Consider the following 17,978-nt stretch of genomic DNA (forward strand, 5'->3'; position numbering starts at 1 on the left):
TTCCTCAGCTCCGCACTGATCTGCGCCTGCGCCGAAGGCCGCTCCATAATAGGCAAGACCAAAAAAAAAGGCGTCGTCCGGGGCACCTTCCCTTTCACTGACCATAGAGATAAGAAAAGAAGGACGGGACAGCTTCGGCTTTCCCGAGGGACAGCCCGTAAAGCGAGCGAGCGTCGCGCGTTAGGCTCAAACGGAGGGGCGGGGCGGAGCGATTCTCGCCTAGCAAAGCCACGCCCCCTCGCCTTGCCCCCTTTCCCTCTCCCCTCCGCGCGCCCTTCCCCTCCCTTCCTTCCCAAGTGCCGGCCGTCAAGCGAGGTCGCGAAACGTCGCGCGCGCGCCCGCTCGCTTTCCCCCCTCGCGCGGAGCCTGACAGGAAACCCGGCCTCGCTTTACGGCCGCTGGATGAGGAGGAGCGGAGAAGGGGAGCGGGAGACGCCGCCGCCGCCGCTGAGGGGATTCGGGGGTGAGGAGGCGGGGAGCGGCCGGGGGCCGAGCGGCGGCGGTCGCTTGGGCGGGGGCCGGCGGCTGAAGGGCGGGGGCCGGGCCTTCCTCCGCTCACTTTCCCTTTTCTCTCCTCCCGCCTCAGGACATGGCCGAGGTTCCGCCCGGGCCTAGCAGCCTCCTCGCCCCGCCGCCGGGAGACGCCGCCGCCTCGCTCCTGTCGCCCTTCCCGGGAGCCGCCGCCGAGGAGGAAGAGGAGGAGGAAGGCGAGGCCGGGCATGAGGGCGGGGAGGGCCCCGCCTGCCGCCCCCCCCTCCGCCGCCGGCCCTGCCCGCCGCACCGCCGCAACCACCAGCTCAACGGCCTCATCGCCGCCCCGCCGGACCTGCGGCAGCGCCTGCGCAGCTCCCTCAAGGGCAAGATCCTGAGCAGCAGCGAAGGCCTCAGCAAGGCGATGGGACACGGGCAGCAGCAGCAGCAAGAAGAGGGGCCGCCTCCGCCTCCCCCCTCCTCGCTCAGCAACCACCACCGGGTCCCCCGGGCCCAGGCCAGGACTGCACCGCCCGCACCGCAGCACCACCCCCGCCGCCACCACCAGGATTCGGCCTCCTCGGCTGGGGACAGGAACGGGGTGGCGGGGGGTGAGGAAGAGGAGGAGGAGGAAGATGGAGGAGGAGGAGGAGGCCAGCAGCAGGAGGTGGGGAGGGAGGAGGAGGAGGAGTCGCTGCTCCTCCTCTCCCGGTCGTTGGCGTCCAGCTGCAGTTTGCAAAAAAGCCCCCCCACGGACTCTTCCTGGGCCCCACAGGTGGAGGAGGAGACGTCGGGGGACCTCACGATACGATACGTCCGCTACGAGTCAGAGCTGCAGATGCCTGATATCATGAGACTGATCACCAAAGATCTGTCTGAACCCTACTCCATTTACACATATAGGTATTTTATCCACAACTGGCCTCAGCTTTGCTTTTTGGTAAGTTGGGGAGGGGGACAGGGAGAAAGAGAAGGGGGCGCTTAGGATAGGGGGTGCGCGCGCAGGGTTAGGAGGAGAAAGTGCAGCACGGCAGGTAGAAACAGTAAACTCTGAATACTGGTTTTAGGAGGCAACATCGGGAAGGCCTCGGTCTCCGTACTTTGCTTGTTGACCCTCCGGAGGAACTGCTTGGCCACTGTGTGAGACAGGATGCTGGGCTGGATGGACCACTGTCTGATCTAGCAGAGCTTATCTGATGTTTTTATGAAGGCTTTGGCCTCTATGCTCTGTTGGCCCTCCAGAGAAACTGATTGGCCGCTGTGTGAGGCAGGATGCTGGACTAGATGGACCCCTGGTCTGATCTAGCAGGGCTCTTCTGATCTAATGAAGGCCTCCGCCTCTATGCCCTGTTGTTGGCCATTCAGAGGAACTGGGTGGCCACTGTGTGAGGCAGGATGCTGGACTAGATGGACCACTGGTCTGATCCAGCAGGGCTCTTCTGATGTTCTAATGAAGGTTTCTCCCTCTATGCCCTGTTATTGGACCTGCAGAGAATCTGGTAGGTCACTGTGCGAAACAGAATGCTGAGCTAGCTGGTCTGATCAAGTAGGGCTCTTATGTTCTTAAAGAGGAATAAAGTTGGGGGGGGGGGGGGGTTGAGCAAAACATCTGTATGGTGTGCTTTGCTGACAAGTCTGGCAAGATAAATTGTGTGCAAAATAGACACCATGATTTAATAGATACAGTTAATTGATATATGCAAGTTTTCATTTGAGCGGAGTTCTGTACCAAAGGTGTGGTGTGGTAATGCACTTGGCAGTCTAAATTGGTGTTGCAAGGGATCTCCTTACTATGCCTGTTTAATTTCTAGGTTACTCTGAAAATGGGCATTTTGAAACCCTTCGCAGTAATTCTCTGCACGGCTTGTGTACCCTTCAAACACCTTTCTGCTTTGTAATCACTCAGTGAAGGTGGACGTTTGACCCATTCTTTTACATACATAAAAATAAGTGTGTGCTCAGTGCCCAAGCTGAATTCTAGTTTTACGGGGGGAGGGGGAGGTCTTTTTCCTTGCCCTATCCTGAAACAAACTAATATTATTCGGTGACAGTAGTGTTAGAATAGTTAAGGTAGAACAACAAAGCACTAACACTTGGGAAAGTTTCAGAACATTTGGAGCAGGAGATAGGAGGAAACCGTAGAAATACCATGTATTTGTCAGATTTATATTGCATGCAGCACTGGCTTAATTTTTACCATTAAAATGTTGCCTTTGAAGAGAAGATAATGAGCGTGGTGACAGAAAAGGGGAAACTTCTACATCTAGTTAAGTGGTTTTGTCTTATTGTTTATGTTGCATTTCATTGTTCCCGGTAGAAATGTTAGTGTTCTCATGTGTCAGGAGTGAGGCTGGTGTAGTGGTTAAGTGTGCGGACTCTTACCTGGGAGAACCGGGTTTGATTCTCTACTCCCCCACTTGCAGCTGCTGGAATGGGTTAGCCATAGCTATCAGAAGTTGTCCTTGAAAGGGCAGCTGCTGTGAGAGCCCTCTCAGCCCCACCCTCCTCCCAGGGTGTCTGTTGTGGGGGGAGAAGATATAGGAGATTGTAAGCTCCTCTGAGTGTCTGATTCAGAGAGAAGGACAGTGTATAAATCTGCAGTCGTCTTCTTCTGGCCTGTGAACTGCTTGCATAGAACTCAAATTTAGTTCTTTAGCTAATGGCTAATTCTATAGAAGCATATGTAGGGGCAGTAACAAGTCTCAGGATCAAAGCTGTGCTGTTATCTGATGAGTAACTGAAAAGCAGAGCTAGACGGTGTCCAAGACAACGCTAATTATAATATGACTTAATAACCACAATAAGCTGATGTTGAATGTAAAGTTTATTATTCAAAGAACTTGATGGACGACTTCTTGCTTTTAATAACTGGGGTGGGGGGGTTGTAATTTTAATATGTTAATTCTTGGAACCATGGAAGCGTGACAGGCTGTTCATGTGGTCTTTTTAAAGGAAATGTTGGGGAGGGGGAGTGTTTTAACCAGCTACTTAGAAAGAGGGTGGGTTTATGCTTATGAGCTTTTACTAAAACTGGGCTTCTTTTTATGGGCTCGCAGACACACAAAACCACAGCATCGGTTATCGATGGATAAATACAAGAGAGGCAGCGATAGTTTTTTTTGGGACAGAATCTTCAAGGTTTTGCTACTCACACTGACAATACCAGCTAACATTGCTCATAGGCCTTTTCCTTTGGTGATCTTTGAATCATGCAGTCCTTGAAAGGGCAGCTTCTGTGAGAGCCCTCTCAGCCTCACCCAATCATGGAGAGCCGGTTTGGTGTAGTGGTGAAGTGTGCGGACTCTTATCTGGGAGAGCCGGGTTTGATTCCCCACTCCTCCATTTGCACCTGCTAGCATGGCCTTGGGTCAGCCATAGCTCTGGCAGAGGTTGTCCTTGAAAGGGCAGCTGCTGTGAGAGCCCTCTCCAGCCCCACGCACCTCACAGGATGTCTGTTGTGGGGGAGGAAGGAAAAGGAGATTGTGAGCCGCTCTGAGACTCTTCGGAGTGGAGGGCGGGATACAAATCCAATATCTTCATCTACCTCACATGGTGTCTGTTGTGGGGGAAGAAGGTAAAGGAGATTGTGAGCCCCTCTGAGACTCTTCGGAGTGGAGGGCGGGATATAAATCCAATATCTTCATCTACCTCACAGGGTGTCTGTTGTGGGGGAGGAAGGTAAAGGAGATTGTGAGCCGCTCTGAGACTCTTCGGAGTGGAAGGCGGGATATAAATCCAATATCATCTTCTTCTTGTATTCTTACAGCAGCAGATCGTAACCCATTTTATTTTGGCGGTGTATGATTTCAAAAGTCCCCGGTTCGACCCCTGCAGCAGCAAGGCTGAACTCCACGTTTGGGTATAACGCTAACTCCGTGCTGTATTTGGTACAAAGGCTGAGGATGTTTACGGGCATCTGCTTTCAAGGAAAGCCTTTTAAGCATCTGAACTTGAGTCAGCCAAAAATCTTTGTTGCGCGCAGCTTCCGGTGCTTGCAAGTCTTGTCTCTTTAAAAAAAAAAAACCTCCTCCTCATATGCAGGTTTGATCCTCCAGGATGCAGTACTTGAACACACGACAAAGCTGTGGTTGTGAAACTCTTTTAACAAGCGGCTAAATGTTTGCGATTCAGGGTTGCTGGTGCGGCTACTTGTGAGGAAGCTATGGCTATCCAGTATCTTCAGGAAATGCCCCTAAAGCTCTGTGGGTTTTTAGACGTTATGCCTCAAGATGTTTAGTTCCTCGCACGCACTTGTTAACCCTCAGACGTAAATAATCTTACGTAGTGTGTGTTCGATACTTTATGTATACTTTACTTTGAGGGAGGGACGGTGGCTCAGTGGTAGAGCATTTGCTTGGTAAGCAGAAGGTCCCAGGTTCAATCCCCGGCATCTCCAACTAAAAGGGTCCAGGCAAAGAGGGGCGAAAAATCTCAGCTTGAGACCCTGGAGAGCAGGGGAGGGACGGTGGCTCAGTGGTAGAGCATCTGCTTGGTAAGCAGAAGGTCCCAGGTTCAATCCCTGGCATCTCCAATTAAATGGGTCCAGGCAAATAGGCGTGAAAAACCTTCGCTTGAGACCCTGGAGAGCAGGGGCGGGACGGTGGCTCAGTGGTAGAACATCTACTTGGTAAGCAGAAGGTCCCAGGTTCAATCCCCGGCATCTCCAAGTAAAAGGGTCCAGGCAAGTAGGCGTGAAAAACCTCAGCTTGAGACCCTGAAGAGCAGGGGAGGGACGGTGGCTCAGTGGTAGAGCATCTGCTTGGTAAGCAGAAGGTCCCATGTTCAATCCCCGGCATCTCCAAGTAAAAGGGTCCAGGCAAGTAGGCGTGAAAAACCTCAGCTGGAGAGCAGGGGAGGGACAGTGGCTCAGTGGTAGAGCATCTGCTTGGTAAGCAGAAGGTCCCATGTTCAATCCCCGGCATCTCCAAATAAAAGGATCCAGGCAAGTAGGCGTGAAAAACCTCAGCTTGAGACCCTGGAGAGCAGGGGAGGGACGGTGGCTCAGTGGCAGAGCATCTGCTTGTTAAGCAGAAGGTCCCAGGTTCAATCCCTGACATCTCCCAACTAAAAGGGTCCTTTGTAAATAGGCGTGAAAAACCTTACCTTGAGACCCTAGAGAGCTGCTGCCAGTCTGAGTAGATAATACTGACTTTGATGGACCCAGGGTCTGATTCAGTATAAGGCAGCTTCATATATTCATGTATTGCCCTTTGTAAACACAGAAAATTGTTTTTCGTAGTTATGTTTCCTTGAAGTGCAATAGCTTCTTGTGGAATACACCACTACTGATAAGTTAGTGGTACAAAGCTACAGTCGTCCCCTTGCTCTTTGTGTTGGTGCCCAGTAAGCACAAGTCTTGTGAGCGTCGAATGTTCTATAGTAGGTGAAGTGTCATATTCAAAATCATGCCCTCACCGTGCATTCTTCTTCTTAAGCAAACAGAGAATCTAAATGGCTCAGTTATGCTGTTTACTTACGTGACATTCCAGCTCGGTTGCCCAAGGGGCTGTGGCTCAATGGTAGAGCACCTGCTTGGCATGTAGAAGGTCCCAGGTTCAGTCCCCAGTAACTCCAGGTTCAGTCCCCAGTATCTGGCAGTCATGTGAAAGACCTCTGCCTGAGGGGAACCACTGCAGATTTGAGTAGCCAGTACTGACTTTGATGGACCAAGGGTCTGATTCAGTAGAAGGCAGCTTATTTTGCCCTGTCAGTAGTCTATTTCAGATACCCTGTTGGGTCAATCTCCAAATAACACTGCCACACACATTCTTCCCTCTCCCTCTTGGATGTAGCTCCCCTCTTCTTTCCATGGTTTGCAACAACCTTAATTTGCTGTAGGGACCAAATTGGGCAAACTGAGTGCCACTCACCCCAAGTAGAGGGAATTCAGACATGCCAGCAGGAAGGAAAGAGCGTGCAAACCTGTTTATGCGCACACGGTTTGGAGGCTGGCTGATAAAGGCTCTGAACCAGGAAGACTTGCAGAAGTTAAATTCTCAGCTCCTTTAACGCAGACGTTGTTCACTTACCTGCACACGTAACGAGGCATGTCTCTTCAGGCAAGGTGTGTCAGGAATTTGGCTGATCGTGCACAGGAAGAACAGTCCACGAACTCAGAGGCTAAGGGCTCCTTGTCTTACGTTCAGTCCGTCCACTGTGTAAATACTGTCATGAGCAAGGGCAGCTATCCGCCAGTCGAACGACTTCTAGCCTCATTCTACCTGTCTGCATCTTTTCAGCAAGCCCATTTAGCTGAGCTTTGTCGCGTAGGCCTAGAGGAATTTTGAGTGGATAGTCAAGTCAGCTTGTTTATATGGCACCAAGCCAGCAAAAGCCTAATAATTAACCAAATTTAAACATCGAATGGCAAAATTATCCGTGGTTAAAACAGAATAGTAAAATTAATAAAAGTATCAAAAGCAAGAGAGATGCCTTTCTAATACCGAGACAAGCATTACAGAACTTAGCTACCTGTTTTGTGATATTCTGATTGACATCTGAGTGGTGATAGATTACCTGAACAGGCTCTGTCAGCCCTGGCTTGGCCTTAACCCGAGGGAGAATGTATTTTTGAGTGGATATGAAGAAAACGCATATATCTGTGTTCCTAAACCAGAAGTCCCCAACGTGGTGCCAGTGGGCACCACAGCTCCCATTGATACCTTTTCTGGTGCCTACAAAATATTTTAAAGAAGTGGGTGGGACCAAGTGGCTTCTGATTGACTACTGGAAGTTTGATGGGCTATGCAGTTTTCTTGCTTGCTTGCTTTGCTTTGCTTTGGCAGCAGCTACCACCGCAGCAAAAGGTTCTCTCCGCTCCGTTACTGAAGTTAAGCTTTGGAATAGTTTTGTGGCTGGCTCCACCTCCTGCAGCAGCCATTTTGTGGTAGCCATTTTCCTTTTGTGCCCACCGTGCGAAGTCAGAATTCCAGACGTGTCCGCAGGCTCAAAAAGGTTAGGGATTCTCTGGCCCAGACAGTGCTGGTGGCACCTGGTTCTTAACGGAAGGAAGTTTTCAGTGGCTTAAAATGAAGAAGGATTGCAGATTTATACCCCACCCTTCTCTCTGAATCAGAGACTCAAGAGTGGCTTACAATCTCCTTTATCTTCTTCCCTCACAGCAGACACCCTGTGAGGTGGGTGGGGCGGAGGGGGCTCTCACAGCAGCTGCCCTTTCAAGGACAGAGTCTCAGAGCGGCCTACAATCTCCTTTATCTTCTTCCCTCACAGCAGACACCCTGTGAGGTGGGTGGGGCGGAGGGGGCTCTCACAGCAGCTGCCCTTTCAAGGACAGAGTCTCAGAGCGGCCTACAATCTCCTTTCCCTTCCTCCCCCACAACAGACACCCTGTGAGGTGGGTGGGGCTGGAGAGGGCTCTCACAGCAGCTGCCCTTTCAAGGACAGAGTCTCAGAGCGGCCTACAATCTCCTTTCCCTTCCTCCCCCACAACAGACACCCTGTGAGGTGGGTGGGGCTGAGAGGACTCTCACAGCAGCTGCCCTTTCAAGGACAGAGGCTCAGAGTGGCCTACAATCTCCTTTCCCTTCCTCCCCCACAATAAGCACCCTGTGAGGTGGGTGGGGCGGAGAGGGCTCTTACAGCAGCTGCCCTTTCCAGGACAACTCCTGCGAGAGCTATGGCTGACCCAAGGCCATTCCAGCAGCTGCAAGTGGAGGAGTGGGGAATCAAACCAAGGTCTCCCAGATAAGAGTCCGCACACTTAACCATTACACCAAACTGGCTCCCTAAAATGTCACCTAAGATAATGCTGTCCCTCAGTCTCTGGGTTCATTCCTGGCAGTCTGTCCTTCTGGTTCAAGCAGTCTTCAGCCAGCACGAGGTTCCCCATCAGCAGATCAGTAGGAGGGCTATTTGCGTCTGAGCAGTACGTCAGCACCGAGAGAACAAATTGGTGAGATCAAGTCCTGTGCTCTGTCTGCCTGCCCTAAGCTTGACCCTGCTCCATGTGAACCTTAAAGAAGGATATGTAAGAAAATGACGGCATCCGAAGGGAGTGCAGGAAATATCACCAGGTGCATTTTGCTGTGTAATAACTAACCCTGGGCAACCTGTCGTGCAGCATGCGTGCCTCTGCCCTTGGTCTCGCTACATGAATGCCCTTCTTGCAAGAAGTTTTCTGGAGAACTTGTAATGCTCCCCTTGGTACGACTTTGAAAGTTCTCAACTTCGGCTGGGCCGTTGTCATATAAAGCTAGCCGACTGTAAGGGTTTATAACAGCGGTCCCCAACCTTTTTGGCACCAGGATCTGGTTTTGTGGAAGGCAGTTTTTCCACGGACTGGGAGGAGGGGCGATGGTTTCGGGATGATACAATTGTGCGCTTTATTTCTATTAGTTTGGGGTGGTTAAGTGTGCAGACTCTTACTTGGGAGAACCGGGTTTGATTCCCAACTCCTCCACTTGCACCTGCTGGAATGGTCTTGGGTCAGCCAGAGCTCTTGCAGAGTTGCCATATATGAACCTATGAAGCTGCCTTATACTGAATCAGACCCTCGGTCCATCAAAGTCAGTGTTGTCTACTCAGACCAGCAGCGGCTCTCCAGGGTCTAAAGCTGAAGTTTTTCACGCCTATTTGTCTGGACCCTTTTTAGTTGGAGATGCCGGGGATTGAACCTGGGACCTTTTGCTTACCAAGCAGATGCTCTACCACTGAGCCACCGTCCCTCCCCTCACCAAACTCTGCCCTCCTCAGACTTCACTTCCAAATCTCTGCAAGCTCTCACTTCCAAATCTCTCCCAACTCAGATCCGGGAACCCTGCTCCTATGGGAAGACACTTCCTTCCGCAGACTCCCCCTCTCCCCTTCAATGTCTTATAAAGGAGGGGATGTCTTAGGATAAAGTACCCAGTTGCTTGAATTTGCTATTTTTCAACAAAACATGCACTTGGAGCACAGAACGACCAGATTTTTTTTTTTAAAGTCTTATAACTTTTTACGGCGGGTCTGCCGGCCCTTTGTGTCCTTTCATCGATCATGCGCCTTCTGCGCTTGCAGGAAAAGTCGCAGTTGTGCACTCCTCGGCATCTCTCAGCGATGGTGAACTCTGCATTGCTACTCAGGAAGGAAAGGGCAGCTCCTGTAAGAGCTCTCTCAGCCCCACCCACCTCACAGGGTGTCTGTTGTGGGGGGGGCAGGAAAGTAGAGGAGATTGTGATTCCACTGAGACTGAGATTCAGAGTACAGGGCGGTATATCAATCCAATATCATCATCTTCAAAGTACAATAGCCTCGGTTTAGTTATTCCGGGGAGAACTTGGGCTTGATTTGATGTAGAACCCAGTTTGGTGTAGCGGTTAAGTGTGCGGACTCTTATCTGGGAGAACCGGGTTTGATTCCCCGCTTCTCCACTTGCAGCTGCTGGAATGGCCTCGGGTCAGCCATAGCTCTGGCAGAGGTTGTCCTTGAAAGGGCAGCTGCTGTGAGAGCCCTCTCCGCCCCACCCACCTCACAGGGTGCTTATTGTGGGGGAGGAAGGGAAAGGAGATTGTGAGCCGCTCTGAGACTCTGAAATTTGGAGTGGAGGGCAGGATATAAATCCAATGTCGTCTCACTACTATTATTATTATTACTACGTTGTAATATATAATGAAATAATTATACATCTCAAGGCCCAGTTGCTAACAGGCCACGGACTGGTACCAGTCCATGGCGCAGGGGTTGGGGAACCCTGGTTTATAATTTCAAAAGGGCAGATGTGTCGGTCCGTTGAAGCAGAGTGAAAGAGAAGTCAGGTGTCACCTTTAAGACCAAATGCGCTTGATTTTAGGGTTGCCAGCTCTGGGTTGGGAAACACCTGGAGATTTTTTGGAGGAGGGGTGCCTAAAGGAGGGTGGGGCTAGGGGAGGGGAGGGACTTCGTGCTCTATTGCCATAGAGGCCAACTTCTAAATTAAGTCATTTTGTCCCAGGGAGGTGATCTCTGTATTCGGGAGATCAGTTGTAATACTGGGGGATCTCCAGCCACCATCTAGAGCCGGGGTGTCAAACAAGCGGCCTGGGGGTTGAATCAGGCCCCCGGATGGCTCCTATCAGGCCCCCGAGCAACTGGCTGTCATCTACTTCCTTCTCCCTCCCTCTTGCTTCCTTCTGCATCTCAGTTTGCTTTGCAAGGTTTGCTCAGTCGCACAGGAGCTACAGAGCAAAACCTCTGTTTTCTCCATTGAACATATGAACATATGAAGCTGCCTTATACTGAATCAGACCCTTGGTCCATCAAAGTCAGTATTGTCTTCTCAGACTGGCAGCGGCTCTCCAGGGGCTCAAGCTGAGGATTTTCACACCTATTTGCCTGGACCCTTTTTTGGAGATGCCAGGGATTGAACCTGGGACCTTCTGCTTACCAAGCAGATGCTCTACCACTGAGCCACCCTCCCTCCCCATTGGCTGAGGCTCCTCCCCCTTCTGGTCCCCTGGGGAGGGAGGGAAAGAGCCAGAGCTTCCTTGGCCCAGTTCCCTGGATCCCACGGGAGAGATACAAAGAAAGCACCTTTAAGACCAAAGAGTGCTAATGTTTTAAGTTTAAAAAAAAATCTTTAGTCGTGTTTGTCTGTGTCCTTTATAAAGTTTATCTGCTACCTAATCTTAAATAGTTACACACCCGGCCCGACATGACCCGGTCTGACAAGGTCTCATTTATGTCAGATCCGGCCCTCATAACAAATGAGTTTGTCACCCCTGATCTAGAGGTTGTCAACCCTGACTCAGACAGTTTTAAAGGTGCTAACTTTCAGTTTTGCTTCACAAGCGGTTGTCCCATGTGTATTGTCTTCTGGCACAAGGATTAACTCTGCCCGGATCGTCCCATTAGAAGTGTTCTGCTCTACACGTGGCATTTTCTTAGCGTTATGCCAGCGGTCCTTAGCGTCTGACTGGTGCATCTAAAATGCGTGCAGTTTCCCTGAGGCAGGCTTTTTGTGTAGGTGGGGAATTTTTTTAGAGCTTGAAATCCATCTCCCTGCCTAGTAACTGCAACTGGGGGGGGGGGGGGCGCTACAATTTTGGTGTTCTTGCTAACACTTTTTGTCGATTTAAACTGTACAATACACCTTTCAGCCAACTGGGGGTCTCCACTGTTGAATTCAGAACACATTTTCACTGGACTTAGTTGCATTTTAAACTTAAAATTCTCTTGTACCAAATAAAGGTCTGTACAGCAATGATAGCTGTTGAGATTTTTCTTACGGAAGCATTTTAGCACTGGCAAATTTCTATACCTGTATTTTTTTTTTCTTGGAATGATTTCTGTAGATGTTTTTCTTTTCAATACTGAAATTCAGTCAAGCTACATGTCACATGGGAGTACTACATTAGGAAATGTACAGTTAACACACAACACCACTGTTTCAATAATATCGGGGAGGGACAGTGGCTCAGTGGTAGAGCATCTGCTTGGGAAGCAGAAGGTCCCAGGTTGAATCCCCGGCATCTCCAACTAAAAAGGGTCCAGGCAAGTAGGCGTGAAAAACCTCAGCTTGAGACCGTGGAGAGCCTCTGCCAGTCTGAGTAGACAATACTGACTTTGATGGCCCCAAGAGAGTCTGATTCAGTCGAAGACAGCTTCATATGTTAAAGGGGAGTGATGGTGGCTCAGTGGTAGAGCATCTGCTTGGTAAGCAAAAGGTCCCAGGTTCAGTCCCTGGCATCTCCAAAAAAGGGTCCAGGCAAATAGGTGTGGAAATCCTCAGCTTGAGACCCTGAAGAGCCGCTGCCGGTCTGAGTAGACAATACTGACTTTGATGGACTGAGGGTCTGGTTCAGTAGAAGGCAGTTTAATATGTTGGGGAGGGATCATCACTCAGTAGTAGAGCATCTGCTTGGTCAGCAGAAGGTCCCAGGTTCAATCCCCGGCATCTCCAACTAAAAAGGGTCCAGGCAAGTAGGTGTGAAAAACCTCAGCTGGAGACCCTGGAGAGACACAGGGAGGGGCTGTGGCTCAGTGGCAGAGCATCTGCTTGGTGAGCAGAAGGTCCCAGGTTCAATCCCTGGCATCTCCAACTAAAAGGGTCCCGGCAAATAGGCATGAAAAACCTCAGTTTGAGACCCTGGAGAGCAGTGGAGGGATGGTAGCTCAGTGGTAGAGCATCTGCTTGGTAAGCAGAAGGTCCCAGGTTCAATCCCCGGCATCTCCAACTAAAAAGGGTCCAGGCAAATAGGTGTGAAAAATCTCAGCTTGAGACCCTGGAGAGCCGCTGCCAGTCTGAGTAGACAATCCTGACTTTGATGGACCGAGGGTCTGATTCGGTAGAAGGCAGCTTCATAGGTTCATATCAGGTCTGGCAGCGAAGGACATTTTTATACCATAAGGACATCAAAACCCACTCAAGTTATGATGGGTAGTTCACAGGGGTGTGTGGAAGTGTGAAGGAGGCAGAGGAGAGTATTGGAGAGAATTATTTTCTAAGATGCCTAAAGAAAATCTAACTAAATTCTTATCTGAAGAGTGAGGGACTTGAAGTTTGCCAGACTGCATTTCAGAATCTGAATTTGATCTGTGTAGAGGGTTTTGTCGAAATTCTTAAACCAGTTATTCCAGAATAGCTTCCAGTGTCAGCCTTTTTGACTCTGCTGACTACATGGTTAGCGAACTGGAGGCCTTGCTATCTTCAGAGCAGCTTGTGAACCAACCAAGTGGAGTATTAAACCTCTGACTGGTTTATTTTTTTTTCATAATCTTCCTTCAAGAGCACAGGGGAAAGAGAGTGTGTGAACTGAGAATGTGTTACCTGCATAAAATAAAGCTGTCCTTTTGATCATTTTTAGGGCTTTTTTGTTATATATTTATATGATCTGACCCAAATAAAGGTTGAAGACAGTGAGCATAATGTTATTTTTTTTAGGACCGGTATCTGAAACTTATGATACAAAATACGTAACTTGCACTATTATTACTGAGAGTTGCAAATTTTTTGCTTAGGTTGAATCTGTCTTCATGCAAAAAAAGTCCTTTGCGTAGCAAAACTATTTCTAGAATGCAGCCTTTTCCTATATCTCTCTAAATGTCCCTGTAAGATGTTGGGTTTTTGTGGCACTGTGTCTTACCAGCTTAATCTACAAAAAAAGTATTTTTTGTGTGTTTTTTTTAAGGCAATGGTAGGAGATGAGTGTGTAGGTGCCATCGTGTGCAAGTTGGATATGCACAAAAAGATGTTTCGCAGAGGTTATATAGCCATGTTAGCCGTGGATTCCAAATACAGAAGAAAAGGCATAGGTAAGAATAGCATTCTTGTCATTTAAAATCTCTGATAAGACTGTGGAGGGGGTGGAATAAAACATTAGTGAGCATCCTTCTATGTCACGTGCCTCTTGGCTTGACATGGCAGTATGTGGCCCTTAAGCATTTCTGTGCAGTCTGGGAGTTTTTCTCATTGGAGTCCTGGGAATAATTTCCTCTTGCTTCAGAAGTGCATACGTCCATTCTGATTGTAGTCCACATATGACAAACTGCAATGTCTGAATGAATCCTGTGCCAATTTCCAAATCAAACGGAACATTTGCTTTTCCCAGTAGAATAATTGCATTTTGTTGCCGAACATTTGTGGTATGATATGCAAAGCGTGCCAAACGCAGGCAGTTCAGTGTGCAAATCAGAAGAAAAAAATTCCACCGGAACCAGCAGACCAATGGACCAGTCTCCAGCCAGTTCTACAGTCAGGATGCTACAGAGTTATCCTGTAGCAGGGTTGACCTTAGTCAGTATTTAGACGGGAGACCACCAAGGGAGACCAGGTTCATTATGCAAAGAAGAAGACTGCAGATTCATACCCCGCCCTTCTCTCTGAATCAGAGTCTCAGAGCTCTCCTATATCTTCCTTCCGCACAACAGACACCCTGTGAGGTGGGTGAGGCTGAGAGAGCTCTCCCAGAAGCTGCACTTTCAAGGACAACTCCTGCAATAGCTATGGCTAACCCAAGGCCATTCCAGCAGCTGCAAGTGGAGGAGTGGGGATCAAACGCGGTTCTCCCAGATAAGAGTCCGCGCACTTAACCACTACATCAGACTGGCTCACTATGCAAAGAAGAAGGCAGCGGCTGACTTCCGGGGTTGGAAAATGCCGAGCTGAACTGTTGCTCAGAAGGGAAGCAGGCTGGAACTTCTGTTCGGGGTAGTGGAAGGCAATGTAATGCCTACTGCCTACTTTTCTCTGTCAGAGATCAGTCCAAGATATGCACAGGAAACTTTGAGGAGATTTACTTTGGCTAAAAGGGAGTCCGGGGGGGGCGCTCCTTTGTGTCTTTGAAGGGTCTCCGGAGATGAGTTCCATTTTCATCATCTGCAGAAGTTTCCGGAGTCATTTATTTGACTTAAGCTCGACAGGATCCTAATCTTCTTTGATACTACTAAACATCTAAAGCTATACAAGACCAGTGTTGATCTGGATAACTACAGAAAAGGTACAGATCGCTATCTTTCATTCCGGGACTAATTAAAGTTAAACAAAATAAAATCAGAAGGTGGGAAATTGAAATCTAGAAAGCTTGGAAGAAGGGGCGAAATTTGGACTTTGTAAACTTAAAGGATAGTGTTAAAAATTGGAAAGGAATTTATTGTTTGGTCTTCTTGCGGTTTTTGGTCTATTGTTTGGTCTACGATGGGGCTGAGAAAAAGCCCCATTGTCATAGAACTGCAGCTCCCACAGTCAACACAGGAAATATGTCAAGCATCGTGAGATCTCTCTACCAGCGAAAACGGGATTTGGTGGCAAGTAAAGCAGGAAGTATTGGATGAAAAAGGGAAATCATTGAAGCAGCCAGCCTTCTCTAGGACTATAATATCATAGAATAACATCGGTGGCCATTGCAAGGAGGCCAAAATTTAAATAAACCTTAAAGTGTTTGGGACATTAAAAATTGGTGGAGCTGACAGAGGTGATGATTATAAGGTAAATGCTATTGGACGTTATTGCTAATAAACATCTTAGAAGCCTCTAGAGGAAAAAAGAAAATTTTTTTTAAAGTAAAGCAGAAAGTCGCGACCACCATTTTGGAGAAAATAAAAACTTTAAAAATTAATATCTGAGCCCAGGAGGCTCTGAGGACGGCGAAATTAGGCTTATTGAAGAAAACAAGCTTCACTCTTTTAAACCTGATAGCTGAAATTTAATTTGGTGAGGTCAAATTTTTTGGTGTTTTTACATGTTAGACCACAAGCAAACCCGTGCAAGGACTGCTTCACTGGAGAAAATGCAGGACCAATTGGATGCAATGGAAGCCAGGATAATGAAAGGGATGAAGGAGATGATAACTGCTTCCAAAAAAGAAATTAGAAAAGATATTGAAGAGCTAAAAAATATATAGAGGATCTCAGAAATGAGACTGTGGTAACATCAAAGAAAGTGCAAGAGGTGGAAGGGAGAGTGAAAGTACATGATTCTACCTTGTTAAAAATACAAGAAAAAGTGGCAATTCATGACTGCAAATTGATGGAGACTCAGATACGTCTGCGAGGAGTACCTGAGGATGAAGAAACTGACTTGAAAGAATGTATAATAAAAATAATTGCAGAATTTCTGGAGGAAGATCCTGAAGGGACTAGAAACATGTATGACTATATGTATAGAGTGAATTCACTTTATGCTAAAAAAAATAATCTACCAAGAGATGTGGTTATAAGATTATGACAAAAGAAATGGTGGGGAAAATTTTGAAAAGACATTGATAGTGGGAGGCAGCAGAGTAAGAATTTATGAAGGAGTTGCCAAGACAAATGATAAATGACAGAAGAGCATATAAGAAATGGATAGAAAAATTACGGGACAATGAAATGAGGTGGATAATACCTGAAGGTTTGAGCTTTGAACTTCAAGAAAGAAGGATTACAATTACAATTACAAACACACATGAACAGCATAGATTTTTTGAAGAACACAAAGAATTTGCACCATGATGGATTACAAATTATTATCTTGGAATGTAAATGGACTAAATTCACCACAAAAAAGAAGGGCAACATTTCATTGGATTAAAAAGCAAAATTGTAATATAGTTTGTCTACAAGAAGTACATATTAAACAAAAGGATTACAAATTTTTATGGTAAAATCTCTGGAACAATTAAGAATACACTGGATAGGTCTGGGGGAAAAAGAAATAATAAGGAAGGAAAATTGCCAAAGTCTCTTTTTGAATTGGTCAAACAAGAAAACCTGGAAGATATATGGAGAAAATTTAACCCTGAAGTGCGGGACTACACCTTTTTTTTCAGCAAGACATAATACTTTTTCCAGAATTGACATGTTGTAGGGCACTAAGGATTTAGGCCTTATAATAAAGAAAATAAGAGATTTTACCTAAAATAGGGACTGATCATAACCCAATAATGTGGGTTACAAAATTGTCTAAAAAGTTGAGAAGATGGAGATTAAATGAAGATTGACTACAGAATAAAGAAATAGTGACATCTCTAGAAAACAAAACTAAAGCTTTCTTCCAAATAAATGATAAAGAAGATATAGAATTTCAGACAGTATGGGATGCTTATAAAGCAGTAATGAGAGGAATATTGATTATAATAATAATAATAATAATATAATAATAAATTTTATTTCTATCCCGCCCAGGCGGCTCAGGGCGGCTAACAACATTTCAAACAATTAACATAGATAGATAAAACTTTAAATTTAACAATTAAAATTTTTAAACATAAAAACCAGTCAATTAAATTAAAATACATAGTTCAAATTGTATTAAATGTATCTGGCAGCAATAAAATTGTTTGGCGCTGGTTCTGCCAGTTTAAGTGGTTCCATGATCGTATTATGGATGGCGGCTCTTTATTCCAAGCAACTCAGCAGTTGGTATCAGTATAAGCTTGTCTGAAAAGGGCGGACTTGCAGGCCCTGCGGAACTGGTCAAGGTTCCGCAGGGCCCGCACTTCCTCCGGAAGCTGGTTCCACAGTGCAGGAGCCGTGGCTGAAAAGGCCCGTGTTCTGGTATTTTTAAGTTTGACCTCTCTCGGCCCAGGGATGGTCATTTTGTTTTTACCCACTGACCTCAGTGCCCTCTGGGGTTCATGTGGGGAGAGACGGTCCCTTAGGTAGGCTGGTCCTCGGCCATATAGGGCTTTAAAGGTAATAACCAACACTTTGTACTGGACTCGGTAGGTAATTGGCAGCCAGTGCAGTTCGTGCAGCCCCGGCCGTATGTGCTCCCATTTCGAGAGCCCCAATAGTAGCCTGGCCGACGCATTCTGCACCAGCTGCAGCTTCCGGGTCCGGCACAGAGGTAGCCCCAAGTAGAGGGCATTACAGTAGTCCAATCTTGAGGTGACCGTTGCATGGATCACTGTTGCGAGGTTGCGACGTTCCAGAAAGGGGACCAACTGCCTCGCCCGCTTCAGGTGGAAGAATGCTGACTTGGCAGTGGCTGCTATCTGGGCCTCCATTAGTTTGAATAATGAGGGCAAAAGAAAAACAGATGTTGGACATTCAAAATGAAATAAAGAAAAAAGGGGAACTGAGAGAAAGGCCAGGGAAAAAGAAAATTATGAGGG

The 17,978-nt window shown here is 47.6% G+C and overlaps 1 protein-coding gene and 1 non-coding gene across 2 annotated transcripts in view; both read left to right on the forward strand.

Moving 5' to 3' along the window:
• The first annotated feature begins 364 nt into the window (after positions 1-364).
• NAA30 (N-alpha-acetyltransferase 30, NatC catalytic subunit) overlaps positions 365-17,978 on the forward strand; it is a 38,225-nt gene continuing 20,611 nt past the window's right edge. Inside the window, exons 1-3 of the mRNA XM_060262656.1 lie at positions 365-463; positions 587-1,411; positions 13,575-13,698. Of these exons, the coding sequence (XP_060118639.1) occupies positions 590-1,411; positions 13,575-13,698 (946 nt within the window). The 5' untranslated portion in view covers positions 365-463; positions 587-589. The remainder of the gene's footprint in view (positions 464-586; positions 1,412-13,574; positions 13,699-17,978) is intronic.
• Positions 5,458-5,534, forward strand: TRNAN-GUU (transfer RNA asparagine (anticodon GUU)). Its single transcript has one exon. It is a non-coding gene; the product is annotated as a tRNA-Asn (tRNA).

The sequence above is a fragment of the Heteronotia binoei genome, chromosome 21 (genome assembly GCF_032191835.1).
Source record: "Heteronotia binoei isolate CCM8104 ecotype False Entrance Well chromosome 21, APGP_CSIRO_Hbin_v1, whole genome shotgun sequence".
In the NCBI taxonomy this organism is placed as follows: domain Eukaryota; kingdom Metazoa; phylum Chordata; class Lepidosauria; order Squamata; family Gekkonidae; genus Heteronotia; species Heteronotia binoei.